This window comes from Rhinoraja longicauda, chromosome 20 (assembly GCF_053455715.1).
Source record: "Rhinoraja longicauda isolate Sanriku21f chromosome 20, sRhiLon1.1, whole genome shotgun sequence".
In the NCBI taxonomy this organism is placed as follows: domain Eukaryota; kingdom Metazoa; phylum Chordata; class Chondrichthyes; order Rajiformes; family Arhynchobatidae; genus Rhinoraja; species Rhinoraja longicauda.
Window position 1 is genome coordinate 37,828,394 of NC_135972.1, and position 14,060 is coordinate 37,842,453.

Sequence of the window (14,060 nt, forward strand, 5' to 3'; positions counted from 1 at the left end):
GGTATTGCAGCATGGGATATGCACATCAAAATCATGCAAGTACAGCACTGCAATAAGTCGTCTAGGTCTCTCACACAGTGCCATTTTGTGCTTTTTTGATTGAATAATTTTTAATTCATAATGTGCATTCACAAAATAACATGTTATTATTTCTTGAAAAAAGACAAAGCAGTGAAACCATTATCATTTGTTTCACAGAACATCTCCAAGGAAATGGGGAGTTTGTTTACTGGTAATCATTGGTTTGAAGACTGGAATGAATGTTGTACTTTCCTCAATAATGTGAAGAAATTCTAAATGACATAGGCACTCCTAAAGTGTCTAAGATTAAGGAAATATTTGAAATGAGGAATATAATTAGTAGGAGTGGTGAGAATTTGCAATTCCATTAAAACATGAAACCTCAGATGACATGAAAGAAATATAAGAAAATTGCATGGTATGCATGCAAGGAAATTGAATCTGATCTTCTGAAATAGATATTAGTGGAGGCTGATATCCAAATAAAAGAGAAGATATTTTTTTAAGTATGAAGGATTAAGCAAAGGATTAAATAAGAATGAAAACATGGTATACATGAATTAGAGTTATGAGATGTCAGTTTTACCTTGGCTCAGTTGGTACCAATCTGAGACAAAAGATTATTGTTTAAGTCCAAACAAAAATGTGCACGTTTACTCTATATTTCCATGGTGCTAATGAAATGCTATAGCACTGAGTTTTTGTCAAACCCTAATGTGAACAACCTCCAGTGTTTTCTTCTTTGTAACATGTGAGTTGTGTAGGCAGCATAATGTTCCCAATTGTGGAAATTAAGTTTAAACTGCATACTCCTGATTGCAAACATATTTTTTCTCATTCTTGCTATGTCGTGATCATTTTTCCTAAACCAAATCCATGGACGGAACATAGTGAAGTAATCTGTTGATTGAACATATCACTGCAGATTGGCCAATTTTGTGAATAAAAGATCTTAGCAGCTTACATGTTTACACGTACATATCATATCGTATATATACAGCCGGAAACAGGCCTTTTCGGCCCTCCAAGTCCGTGCCGCCCAGTGATCCCCGCACATTAACACTATCCTACACCCACTAGGGACAATTTTTACATGTTTAATATGTAAAGCAAATGTGCAATAGGATATTATACACTCAAGACCCTCATCAGGGAGTTAAAGATATTTATGTCTTGAAAGGAGAATAATGACCGATTTCTCCAGTGCTCATTGAACAGAGGTCTTCAGATAAATCCTACTTTCTAGCTTTAGGTGAGTAGATTTGCAGGATGTGATACATTAAGTCCTCATCCACGTTATTTTTAGATTTGTTGAGGATTTCTGCCTCCACCACTGTTTCAGGCTGTGTGGCCCAGAACCTCACTAACCCTCATTCCTTCCACATATTACCTTGGATTTATGCCCAGAATCTATTAGCCTCTAACAAAAAAATCTTCCTATTCACAGTATTGTTTCTCGTACAGAAATACTCCCCTTACCCTCTACTGAAAATAACTCAAAACATAACTGAATCAAACTTGGCAATTTGCTGTAATTCTTATTCTCCTGCAGTCCTACCACATCCTTCTTGTAATATTCTTGCAAACATTATGCCATGATCTTAATGCAACGATATATAGAAACATAAAGAACCAGACAATGACAATTTGTACATTTTTAAAAAACTGTTGACAAATCAAACGATGACTCAGGGGGGTGTTAGAAATAGAAATTAAGGAGAACAGGTGAATTAAATGTGTATTTTGCATCAGATCTTCCTGGCAAGGATTCAAGCGATATCCCAGATAGATGTAAAATGGAACTGGAAGGGAGAAACCCAGAAAAAATAAACATTATGGAAGAAGTAATAAGCCAATTGTTGAAGCTGCCAGCTGATCAGTCCCTGGATCCAGGTGATCTTCATTCTACAGTGCAAGAAGAAATGGCTAGTAAGGTAGTTGATGAGACGGTGGTGAATACCTGGAAAGCGCTGCTGGGGGTAGTGATTGAAATTAGATACGTTAGTGATACTTAAAAGACTTTTGGATAGGTAGGGAATGAAGGGATATGGGTTATGTGCAGGTAGATAAGTGGTGGTCTTGCCATCCTGTTCGGAATAGACATTGTGGGCTGAAGGACTTGTTCTTGAACTATTCTATGTTTGGCTGCTAAAGTGGCTTATGACACAAAGATAGGTAGAAAAATAAGTTGTAAAAGAGAATAAGGATGTGGGTAGGTTACATGAATGTATAAAGATCTGGCAAATTGGTAAAGTGGGAAAATGCTCATTTTGACAGATGAAAAGAATGCCAAATATTTAAATGGTGAGTTTGCAGAATTCTGACATGCAGAGGAATCTCGTGGGGTCCTCGTGCATGATTTGCAAAATGCCAGTATGGAGTTACAAGTATTTGAAAAGGTATTATTGCTAGAATAGAACAAAAATAGGGAGATTGTGTTTCAGTTATATAAAGCATTAATGAGCCTGCACCTGCAGTATTGTCCACTTTAATTTAAGGAAGTATGTAGGTGTGTTGGAAGTACTTAGAAGGTGTTCACTGAACCCTGAAATGCACAGGTCATCTATGAGGAAAGATTGAACTGGCTAGCCTTTTATCTGTTTAAATTTACAAGAAAAGAATGATGACTTGATTGAAATATTTTGAGGGATCTTGACAGGATGGATACAAATGTTCCTCTTGTACAAGAATCTAGAACTAGTGTTCACAGTTTTTTTAAAAAGTGGTCACCCATTTAAAACAGAGATGAATTGAAAATGTTCCTCTCAGGGTCATTAGTTCTTTGACTCTGTTTTCCTCAAAAGATAGTGGAGAGACAATATTTTAAAGGCATGCTTTGATAGATTCTTTATAAGTGAAAGGTTATTACTGTGGGTGGATGAACTGGAAAGTTAAAGTTAAATCAATTCAGCTAACACGTTATTAAATAGCAGTACAGCTTGAGTGGAGTACCTCTTTGCTCATAATTTGTATGTTTGTAGTGTAGGAAGGAATTGCAGCTGTTAGTTTACACTGAAGATAGACATAAAATGCTGGAGTAACTCAGCCGGTCAGACAGCAGCTCTGGGGATGAGGAATAGCTGACGTTTCGGATAGAGAACCTTCTTCAGACTGAGTCTGGGGATAGGGAAACAGGACATAGACGGCGATATAGAGAGATATAGAACAAATGAACGAAACAAATGCAAAAAAGTAACGACAGAGGAAATGGTCCATTGTTAGCTGTGGGCTAGGTGAAAACGAGTTATAGCCATTGGAACTCACCAGGATGACAGTAAAACTAGTACAATGACTAGGATGAGGTTGGGATGGAGAGAGGATGTAAAGGTGACTTGAAGTTAGAGAAATCAATATTCATACAGTAGACACAAAATGCTGGAGTAACTCAGCGGAACAGGCAGCATCTCTGGATAGAAGGAATGGGTGACATTTCGGGTGGAGACCCTTCTTCAGACTGAGTGCCAAGGGAGAGGTAAACACAGAGATATGGAAGATTAAGATGTGAAAACGAGACATCAAAGTGGACGTAGCTCAAGGGAAATGAATAGATCATTGTTAGCTAGGAGGCGACAAGGAAGCATACAGAGAGGCCAGTCAGACTGGTCAGAGAACCAGCAAGGGGGAGGGATGGAGGGAGAGAGAGGGAAAGCAGGCATTACTTGAAGTTAGAGAAGTCAATGTTCATACGGCTGGGGTGTTAGCTGCCCAAGCGAAATATGAGGTGCTGTTGTTGCAACTTGCGCTGGGCCTCACTGACATTGGAGGAGGCCTGGGCCAGAAAGGTCCCTGTGGGCACAAAATTGCTGGAGTAACTCAGCGGGACAGGCAGCATCTCTGGAGAGAAGGAATTGCTGATGTTTCGGGTCGAGGCCCTTCTTCTTCAGAAGAAATCCGGGTTTGAAGAAGGGTCTCGACCCGAAACATCACCCACTCCTTCTCTGAGATGCTGCCTGTCCCGCTGAGTTACGCCAGCATTTTTGTGTCTATCTTCGGTTTAAAGCAGCATCTGCAGTTCCCAAAAGGTCACGGTGGTGCAGCAGCGGTAGAGTTGCTGCCTTACAGCGAATGCAGCGCCGGAGACCCGGGTTCGATCCCGACTTCGGACGCTGTCTGTACGGAGTTTGTACGTTCTCCCCGTGACCGCGTGGGTTTTCTCCGAGATCCTCCCACACTCCAAAGACGTACAGGTTTGTAGGTTAATTGGATTGGTAAATGTAAACAAAAATTGTCCCTCGTGGGTGTAGGATAGTCCCTGGTGGACACTCACTGCAGAAGCGATGACTACAAGGTAGACACACAACATGCTGGAGTACCTCAGCTCAGCGGGACAGGCAGCATCTCTGGAGAGAAGGAATGGGCGACGTTTCGGGTTCTCTCCTTCAATTTAAACCAGCATCTGCAGTTTTTGTTCCCTGAACCACAACACAAGATGCAAAGTCCGTGGTTTGAATCTGAGCTCCCCACTGACCTCCTCACTCAGTGCAGCGCCAGCTCAGTGAGGTGACGGTCCGGCCCGGCCCGCGGCGCCTTCTCTCTGCCGCCACCCAGTGGCTGGAGTCGCGCCGAGCCGCCCGGCTGTGGCGTCATGGGCACGCGCGCGCCTGCGCGGGACGGCTGGTGCAAGCGGGCTCGCGATGGATGAGTGGTGGGTGGGCGGCGGGGCTCGCGGTGGGTGGGCGGCGGTTGGAGGCGGCAGGGCTCGCGATGGGCGGGGGGGGAGGGGCAGGCTCGCGATGGGGTGGGTGGGGACGGGGGGAGCGGCGGTTGGGGATAGCAGCCAGTGTGTCAGGTAATGTACCGCCATGGCGGGGGAGAGGGAGGAGAGAGGAGATACGGAGCAATCTGGAGGGAGGGCGATCCGGAGGAAGAAATTGTGTGGGGGATCTGGTAGGAGATACGTAAGCAATGTGGAGGGAGCGTGGGAGGTGACAGGGAAGAGGGAGGGAGGGGGGGGGGGATACTGAGGGAGACAGACAGACACAAAATGCTGGAGTAACTCAACGGGACAGGCTGCATCTCTGGAAAGAAGGAATGGGTGACGTGAGATCATAGGGATGGTGGAGGATCTGGAGGGAGGAAGAAGAGAGGGAGGTAGGAAGGAGATAGAGAGGGGTCATCCAGAGGGAGGGAGGAGGGTCCAGAGGGAGTGAGGAATAGGGAGGGAGAGAAGGATAGGGAGAGGTGATGTGGAGGGAGAAGCCAAAGGGAGTGAGGGAAGGGGGTTTAGAGATATGGTGGGGGGGGGGGGGGGGATAGAGAGGGGGGAAAGGAAGAGAAGGAGGTTTACACTGCCTGCAAACAAGCCTGGGGCCGTTGTGGTGGAATAACTTTACCCCTCTCTCTGTGTCAGCGCGACACCACTCTCCCTTCGGTCCATCATCCTCGTTTAGGTATACACTGACTGACAACTAACTGCCTGTCATTCTTTTAGGTTGCTGCCCGGATTAGTGGGAAGCCAAGAAATCTCTACGTTATCGTCGCTGTGTATTATGGATTCAAGAGCTGATTGTGTAATCAGTCATGCCGTTGTTCAAAGGGATAATCTCATGGACCATTTGTGATTGCACCAGCAAAATCAACGACATCAATCGTCTAATCTGAATTGCTGGGATTGAATGGTCAGCATCTTCCTGGCAGCCAGATTCTGCTGCTGATATCCTATGGATTTGGGGTTTTCGTTTGGAAACATCATCTTCCGTCCGATCAAGCTGAATAGGGAAAAGTAGGTGAATTTTCCACCCATACCTGGCCAGAATTTAATTAGTCATACAAAATGAGGAGGATACTAAGTTTTGCAAAGAAAAAGAAAAGACTTTCTCCGAATACTTCAGACAATGCAGGTGAAATGCTCGGAGGTTATGAATTGAAAGATAAAGATTTGGGAAAGCTGCATAAAGCTGCTTCCATTGGGGATTTGACCAAACTCCGGCAGCTCATTAAGAAAAATAATATAAATGAACTGGATAAACAAAACAGGTAAGAAAGCACAACATCAATCAAGCTGTTTTATTGTTGCGATGTCTACATTCTTAGTGGTTTGACGGTTTCAGTTCTTGGTTCTTGGTCCTCCAAAATATTCCTAAATGGGATTTAAACTGGAGGTGGCGTTCAATTCAATGTTGGAATTCAATGTCAGATCTGCAACAGCCTTACCAGACCCTAACTTGAAGCTAATGGGCCAGAAATTGCCCAGAGTACTGCAAAATTAGTTTAGTTTGCTTTAGAAATACAGTATAGAAACTAACACTTCGGCCCACTGAGTCCACGCCACCCATCTATTGCCTGTTCGGACTAGTCCTATATGTTAGAGTCTGAGGAAGGGTCTCGACCCAAAACGTTACCTATTCCTTTTCTCCAGACATGCTGTCTGACCTGCTGAGTTACTCCAGCTTTTTGTGTCTATCTTCGGTTTAAACCAGCATCTGCAGTTCCTCCCTACACACTTCTCATGCACTCCTTACACAAGGGGCAATTTACAGAGGCCACCTACCTGACAAACCCACATATTTTTGGGATGAAGGAGGAAACTGGAGCACCTGAAGAAAACCCATGTCATCACAGAGAGAATGTGCAAACTACACAGCACCCAAAGTCAGGATCGAACACGGGTCAATGGCATCTTTGAGGCAGCAGCTCTACCCGCTGTGCCACTGTGCTGAGGATTATTGGTCTGACATTTTTTAATATTGTGAACCTGAATGTTTTGTGTTTCTCTGGATGATTCTCGGAACAGGAGATCAACATTATCTTCCCTTACTACATTTTGAGAAACTACAATTCAATAACTTTGAAATGTCCACTGTAGTTCTGTTGTTTATTCATACCACCTGAGATAATGTAATTTTATGTTTCTCAGGGTAGAAATGTCAAGGACCAGAGGGCATAGCTTGAAGATGAGAGGGGCAAAGTTTAAAGGAGATGTGGGAGGGCATTTTTATTTTTACATCGTGTTGGGTGACAAGGACATACTGCCAGGGAATGTGATGAAGCCAGATACAATAGTGGAGTTAAAGAGGCTTTTAGCTGGGCACATGGGTGTGCAGGAATGGGGGGAAACGGATAACGTTTTAGTGATTAGTTTCACTTGACATAATATTTGGCACGGATAGTGTGGGCCAAAGGTACTGATTCTGTGCTGTACTATGTTCTGTGTTTAATTCCCTCTTTAGAGACTTGTTGAGCAAGAAAAATCTGAATGAGATGTTGAGTTGAAACTCTAAGATCAGAGAAATCTGTGTATTCGAAGCAGCCTTTCAGTAAAATCATGAAGTCTTGATAGAACAATCAGTCTGTTCCATTCTCCTGCTTTGTCATACAGCTCTGAAAATTATTCAATCTCAAGGGCAGATCCAATTCTCTTTTTGAAATTCTTGTGTGATTCTATGTCCTCTAGCCATACATGCAATGAGCTACAGGTCACAATTTCTTGCTTATACATCCTTCTATTGACTGCAATTTTAAATTTGTGCCCTTTGGTTCTGAAACACCTGCTAATGGGAATATCTTATTCTTTGTCTGGACCAATCATTGTCTCTAATACTTCCATCAAATCTCTGCCACTATATTGTTAACAATCATCTACCACTTGTTTGTTCTGTCAGCCTGTACTCTGTATTCTGGAAGTCTATTATTATTATCCTTCACACTGTGTAACACACTTGTAATCTTTGGAGTCATCTGAAAATGAGCACATTTTGCTCTTCACATCATTGAAGGAGTAATATCAATTTATACCTGTATGAGATTCATCCCAGCACTGATCCTAGGGGAAATATCACTATTTATCTTTGTTCAGTGTGAAGAAATGGCAAATTCTCATTACTGCGGGCACAAGAGATTGTAGAAGTTGGAATCTTGAGTAAAAAATAAACAGCTGGAAGAACTCAGCAGATCTGAAGAAGGGTCCTGGTCTGAAACGTCATCAATCTATTTCCCTCCACATATGCTGCCTCCTCACAACCATATACCGCAATGCCTCCTTCCTCAAAAATTATATTTATCCAACAATCTTTATAAATCCCTTCTTAATCCTTAATGCCTTCTTACTCATCATATGTAATGGTCTGGCTACTCTCGAAAGTTTGTGGATTATATGCATATCAACATTCTTCTGTTCCTTCCCAATTGTATCCCAATTCAATCTTGCATCTGATTGAATTCCAGTTGTCATTGTTGTTCCCACCTAAGCCATGTTTTCATGTAGTCTAGAATTTCCTTCCTCACTAGCAACAACACTGCCAGTTTTAGTAAAATTGTCAACTGCCTACTTTGACCCTCATGTTTAAATCCAAATAATTTATTGATGCCACGGAATGCAAAGGGGCTATTACTGAGCTCTGTGAAACCTTACTGCATATATTCTTGCAGCCACCAAAATTCTGTCGATCTTTACCTGCACCCACTGACTCCGTTTTAATTAAACATGTCTCTTTACCTTGGATCCTGTAGGTTTTACTTTGTTTTGTGTGGCTATGTTGATGGTTTACGAAAATCAATTGCATTTCGTCAAGTGCTTGTTGACAATCCTTACTACTTCCTCGAGATGTTCAGTTGTAACCTTTCATTAACAAATACATCATGTCTTGATTAACCAGTGCATCTCTAAATATTGCTTTGTACTACCACTTAGAATATTTTCAATTACTTTCCTACATTATTTTCCGAGAGAATAGGCCCTTAGTTGACTTGGAGGGTTTTTTTTCTCTCTTTTTGGTACACATCACCAACCTTCCAATCCTTTCTCTACACCAGCGTGAAAGATCATTGAAAGTGAAAGTCTGCATTGTTTCCGCTCTTTCCAAAGCTTGAAAGAGATTTTATCCATGCTTTGTGATTAATCCACTTTTTAAAATGTCACCCTTCTTAATATATTCTTTCTCAGTATGTTGATTTTTCTAAAACTTTACACTATTAGGGACAATGCATATATCTTCCCTCTTATTCATGAAGGCAGAAACAAAATATTAATGGATAATGATGCATAATCCTCGGCCTCCACACTCAAGTTGACACAATTTAGATCCAAGGAGAACAAAGAATTGGGAGCATGTTTCCAAGTCAGGATGGCCGTGTGACTTGGAGAGGAACCTGCAAGTTGAGGTGTTCCGATGCACATGCTGCCTTGCCCTTGATGCAAAAGGTTGCAGGTATGGTGGGTGGGTGCTATTGGAGTAGCCTGGGTAGATCATTCTACTGCAGTTTATAGACCATGCACCAGTGATGGAGGGAATAACTGTTTAGATTTATTGATGGGAATGTCAAGCTCGCAGCCTACCTTGCACAGGATGGCGTTAAACTTGAGAGTTGCTGCTGCAATCAGCAAGGCGAATTGAGAGTATTCCTTTATGCTTTGATTTGTGCGATGTAGATGGTGGGAAGAACTTGAAGTGTCAAAAGAGGGTGACTTTCTAAGGACTCAGTCTGATCTATTAGTGCAGCAATGGATTTAATGTGCATGGCCCAGTTGAGTGAAAAGTCAGTGGTGACTCAACAAAGTTGATTCTGGAGACTCTGGTGATTTATTGAATGCCATGGGCAGTTGGTTAGATTCTCTCTTGTTAGTCTATTGTCTTGAAAATGCTATGTACCCCATGTCAGCTATGTCAGTGTATTTTTGACTTGTGATAACTGAGCACATTCCATATTACTTTTCCTCCTAGAGCACCATTGCACCTTGCATGTGCACGTGGACATGCAGATGTAGTTACTTTGCTTGTCGAAAATAAATCAAAACTGAATATTTGTGACAATGAAAATCGCTCTCCTTTAATGAAGGTAAGGAACTTTGATCTTGAAGCCCTCAGGTAAACCTCCTTTCATCCTGTTTGGACCAAGGCGAACAATCCCAGTTTCTGCAATCTAATTTTTATGGCTAAAATCCTTAATCGATGGTGCCAATTCTAGTTATTGAATCTCTTTTTGTACCCTTTCTCTGATATCTTCATCTTTCCTAGATTGTAGTAAATTGAATCAGAATCGTAGAACTATAACCTAACTTATCCATGCTGACTGGGTTGCCTAAGTGAGCAAGTCCCACTTGCCTGTGCTTGACACATGTGTCTACAAACCCTTCATATCCATCTTAAATCTTTCCCCTTTCACCTTAAACCCGTGCCCTCTAGTTTCAGACTCACCTGGTACTCCAAATGTGGCCTCACCAACGACATGTACAGTTGTAATGTGACATTCTAACTCCTTGACCAATGAAGACATGGCCCGTAATGGGAAGGAGAGGTAAAGTAGTTAGAAGCTGGGAGATTCAGTAGGCCTTGGTGGACCCAGTGCAAGAGTTCAGCAAAACGGCCGATGAGTTTTGCCGATGTACAGGATTCCACATCGGGAACACCGGTGATGCAGTAGGGACACCCGACCAATTTCCTTCTATTAACACTCTCCTCCACCTAACGGAATTTGTTCTCACCCTCAACAACAACTTCTCTTTCAACTCCTCTCACTTTTTCAAAGTTAAAGATATTTATCGTAGGCATGCGCATGGGCCTTTTTGTTGGTTACGTCGAACAGTCCTTGTTTCAAGCATACACTGACCCTACCTCCCAACCCTTTCTCTGCTACCTCAACGACTGCATCAGGGCTATCTCAATCAGTCTGAAGAAGAGTTCCAACCAGAAATGTCACCTATCCATTTTCTCCAGAGATGCTGCCTGACTTGCTGAATTACTTCAGCATTTTCCGTATCTATCTTTGGTATAAACCAGCATCTGTAGTTCCTTTTTATGATAAGCATGTGAAGATGGTTGGGCTGAGGACACTGCCTAGAGTTGCTCCAGCCTTATCTCAATCAATAGTATGAATTCCTAGTCCCATCCTGAATAGCTAATATCAGAATGTTGGCAAAACAATTGCCATCTTTTTGTTATGCTTCAAATGTAGCTATTTGTGGAATAAAATACTGCATAAACCTTTTTGTTACCTCATCAAACAGGCAGTACAGTGTGAACAGGAGCATTGTGCAGTTATCTTACTGGGCCATGATGCTGATCCCAACCTGGTGGACATTAATGGACAAACTGCCCTGCATCTTGCTGCCATGATCCCTAATATCTCTTTGGTCATGCAGTTGCTGGAGCATGGGGCAAACATCAATGCTCAAGATAAGGTGCTTGCATTAATTTCTTTGTAATAATAACAGTAATCTTTTCATATCTTCTGAATTATACAGAATTATCACTGTTTCCTCAGTTATTCTTACAGTGTGTGTTTCGTTGCAGATTAAAATGCCGCCAATTTATACGTGCACGTGTACAGTTTAGTACACTTGAGTTGGGATATTTTTGTTGCATCCAAATCCAAAGCAATTATGGCATCAAATCAAATTAAAATAGATTTAAAATTATATGTAAATATAAATTGGATGTCTTGTTATAACTTAATGAGACAACCCAAATCTCAGTTAAATTTGTAATGGTTGCCTGTAAATTAATATTATATTTAATTATTAAATTACCATCATGAATTGCTTGCAGTAAAATCAGATAAACAATAATTTGTGCTATTCAAAAACACAATATCTCTGATTCCAAAACTAAAATGGATAAATTGCAGAATGGTCGCACGCATTCCAAATCTTTATTTTATCATTCTAGATATCAGGTCTTATTTGAACTAAGTTGTTAAAGTAGATTATTTTATCTCTCAAATGTTTTTAGTCTTGACATATTATATTGATTCCCAATTAAACTATTATCTGGTCTTCATCACTTAATAAAATTCACATTTCTGAAAGATGGCAGATGGAGTTTAATGCTGATAAGTGTGAGGTGCTGCATTTTGGTAGGACAAATCAAAATAGGACGTACAGGGTAAATGGTAGGGAATTGAGGAATGCAGTGGAACAGAGGGATCTGGGAATAACTGTGCATTGTTCCCTGAAGGTGGAATCTCATGTGGATAGGGTGGTGAAGAAGGCGTTTGGTATGCTTGCCTTTATAAATCAGAGCATCGAGTATAGAAGTTGGGATGTAATGTTAAAATTGTACAGGGCATTGGTGAGGCCGAATCTGGAGTATGGTGTGCAGTTCTGGTCGCCAAATTATAGGAAGGATGTCGACAAAATGGAGAGGGTACAGAGGAGATTTACTAGAATGTTGCCTGGGTTTCAGCACTTAGGCTACAGAGAGAGGTTGAACTGGTTGGGTCTTTATTCTTTGGAGCGTAGAAGGTTGAGGGGGGACTTGATAGAGGTTTTTAAAATTTTGAGAGGGACGGACAGAGTTGACGTGGGTAGGCTTTTCCCTTTGAGAGTGGGGAAGATTCCAACAAGGGGACATAGCTTCAGAATTGAGGGACAAAGGTTTAGGGGTAACATGAGGGGGAACTTCTTTACTCAGAGGGTTGTGGCTGTATGGAATGGGCTTCCGGTGGAAGTGGTGGAGGCTGGCTCGATTTTATTATTTAAGAGTAAATTGGATAGGTATATGGATAGGAGGGGATTGGAGGGTTATGGCCTGAGTGCAGGTAGATGAGACTAGGTCAGGGAGAATGGTCGGCGTGGACTGGTAGGGCCGGACAGGCCTGTTTCCATGCTGTAGTTGTTATATGTTGTTATATGTTATATGTTATTTGCTGATGATACAAAAGTTAGTGGTATTGCCGATAGTGAAGATGGTTGTGAACGATTGCAGCAGGATCTGGATTGATTGGCCAGGTGGGTGGAGGAATGGTTGATGGAATTTAATGCAGAGAAGTGTGAGGTGTTGCATTTTGGGATGTCGAACAAGGGCAGGACCTACACAGTAAATGGTAGGCTTCTGGGTAGTGTTGAAGAGCAGGGATCTAGGAGTACAAGTGCATGGTTCCTTGAAGATCGAGTCGGAGGTAGATAAGGTGGTCAAAAAGGCTTTTGGCACTTTGGCCTTCATCAGTCGGAGTATTGAGTATAGAAGTTGGGAGATCAGGGAGGTCATGTTGCAGTTGTATAAGATGTTGGTGAGACCGCATTTAGAATATTGTGTTCTATTCTGGGCACCATGTTATAGGAAAGATATTGTCAAGCTTGAAAGGGTTCAGATTTACGAGGATGTTGCCAGGACTAGAGGGTATGTGCTATATGGAGAGGTTGAGTAGGCTGGATCTCTATTTCATGGAGCGTGGGAGGATGAGGGGGATCTTATAGAAGTATACAAAATCATGAGTGGAATAGATCGGGTAGATGCACAGAGTCTTTTACCCAGAGTAGGGGAATCGAGGACCAGGGGATATAGGTTCAAGGTGAAGGGGAAAAGATTTAATTGGAATCCAAGAGGTAACGTTTTCACACAGACGGGTGGTGGGTGTATGGAACAAGCTGCCAGAGGTGGTAGTTGAGGTTGGGACTATCCCATCGTTTAAGAAACAGTTGGACAGGTACATGGATAGAACAGGTTTGGAGGGTTATGGACCAAGCGCAGGCAAGTGGGACCAGCGTATCTGGGACATTGTTGGCCGGTGTGGACGAGTTGGGCCGAAGGGCCTGTTTCAACACTGTATCACTATGACTCTATGAACAATCACTTTGCCTAAAAGGAATTACCATTCATTTGCATTAATGTTAATCAGTTCTTATGTCTTAAGTGCGTATTTATTTTGGGCAGATGCAGCTACATTAATAACTCTTGACAAAGTAATGAATAAAACTTTTTTATTCCAATGTACTTTGAACTTTATTCTGCTTAATGGCAGATCAGGGTAGCTTCACAGAGCAGTAGTTAATTTATCTAAATTTAGATAGTGCTCAGTTTCAATCCAATTTTTAATTCCTGATTGCACAAAGTTAATGCATCATCGCCACCTTTTTTTAGTTTTTCTATTTAACCCATTTTGTGATATTACAATGGTGATGTTTTCCTGTTGCAGTTTCTGCAACCTAAGTAGCGGGCTTTCAGATTATTTTCCTTATTTTCAATTTTACTGACATTTTCATCCACCCAAACCAGTCATTCTGGGATTACAAGTAGTATAAGAAGATAACTGCAGATGCTGGTACAAATCGAAGGTATTTATTCACAAAATGCTGGAGTAACTCAGCAGGTCAGGCAGCATCT

General features: G+C 41.9%; 1 protein-coding gene across 4 annotated transcripts in view; it reads left to right on the top strand.

Annotated features, from left to right (window-relative positions):
* The first annotated feature begins 4,632 nt into the window (after positions 1-4,632).
* Positions 4,633-14,060, top strand: part of ankrd26 (ankyrin repeat domain 26) — a 120,880-nt gene continuing 111,452 nt past the window's right edge. For all 4 annotated transcript variants that reach the window (XM_078417422.1, XM_078417424.1, XM_078417423.1 and 1 more), the window contains exons 1-4: positions 4,633-4,666; positions 5,453-5,997; positions 9,681-9,795; positions 10,964-11,137. In XM_078417422.1, coding sequence (XP_078273548.1) covers positions 5,795-5,997; positions 9,681-9,795; positions 10,964-11,137 — 492 coding nt within the window. In that variant the 5' untranslated portion in view covers positions 4,633-4,666; positions 5,453-5,794. The remainder of the gene's footprint in view (positions 4,667-5,452; positions 5,998-9,680; positions 9,796-10,963; positions 11,138-14,060) is intronic.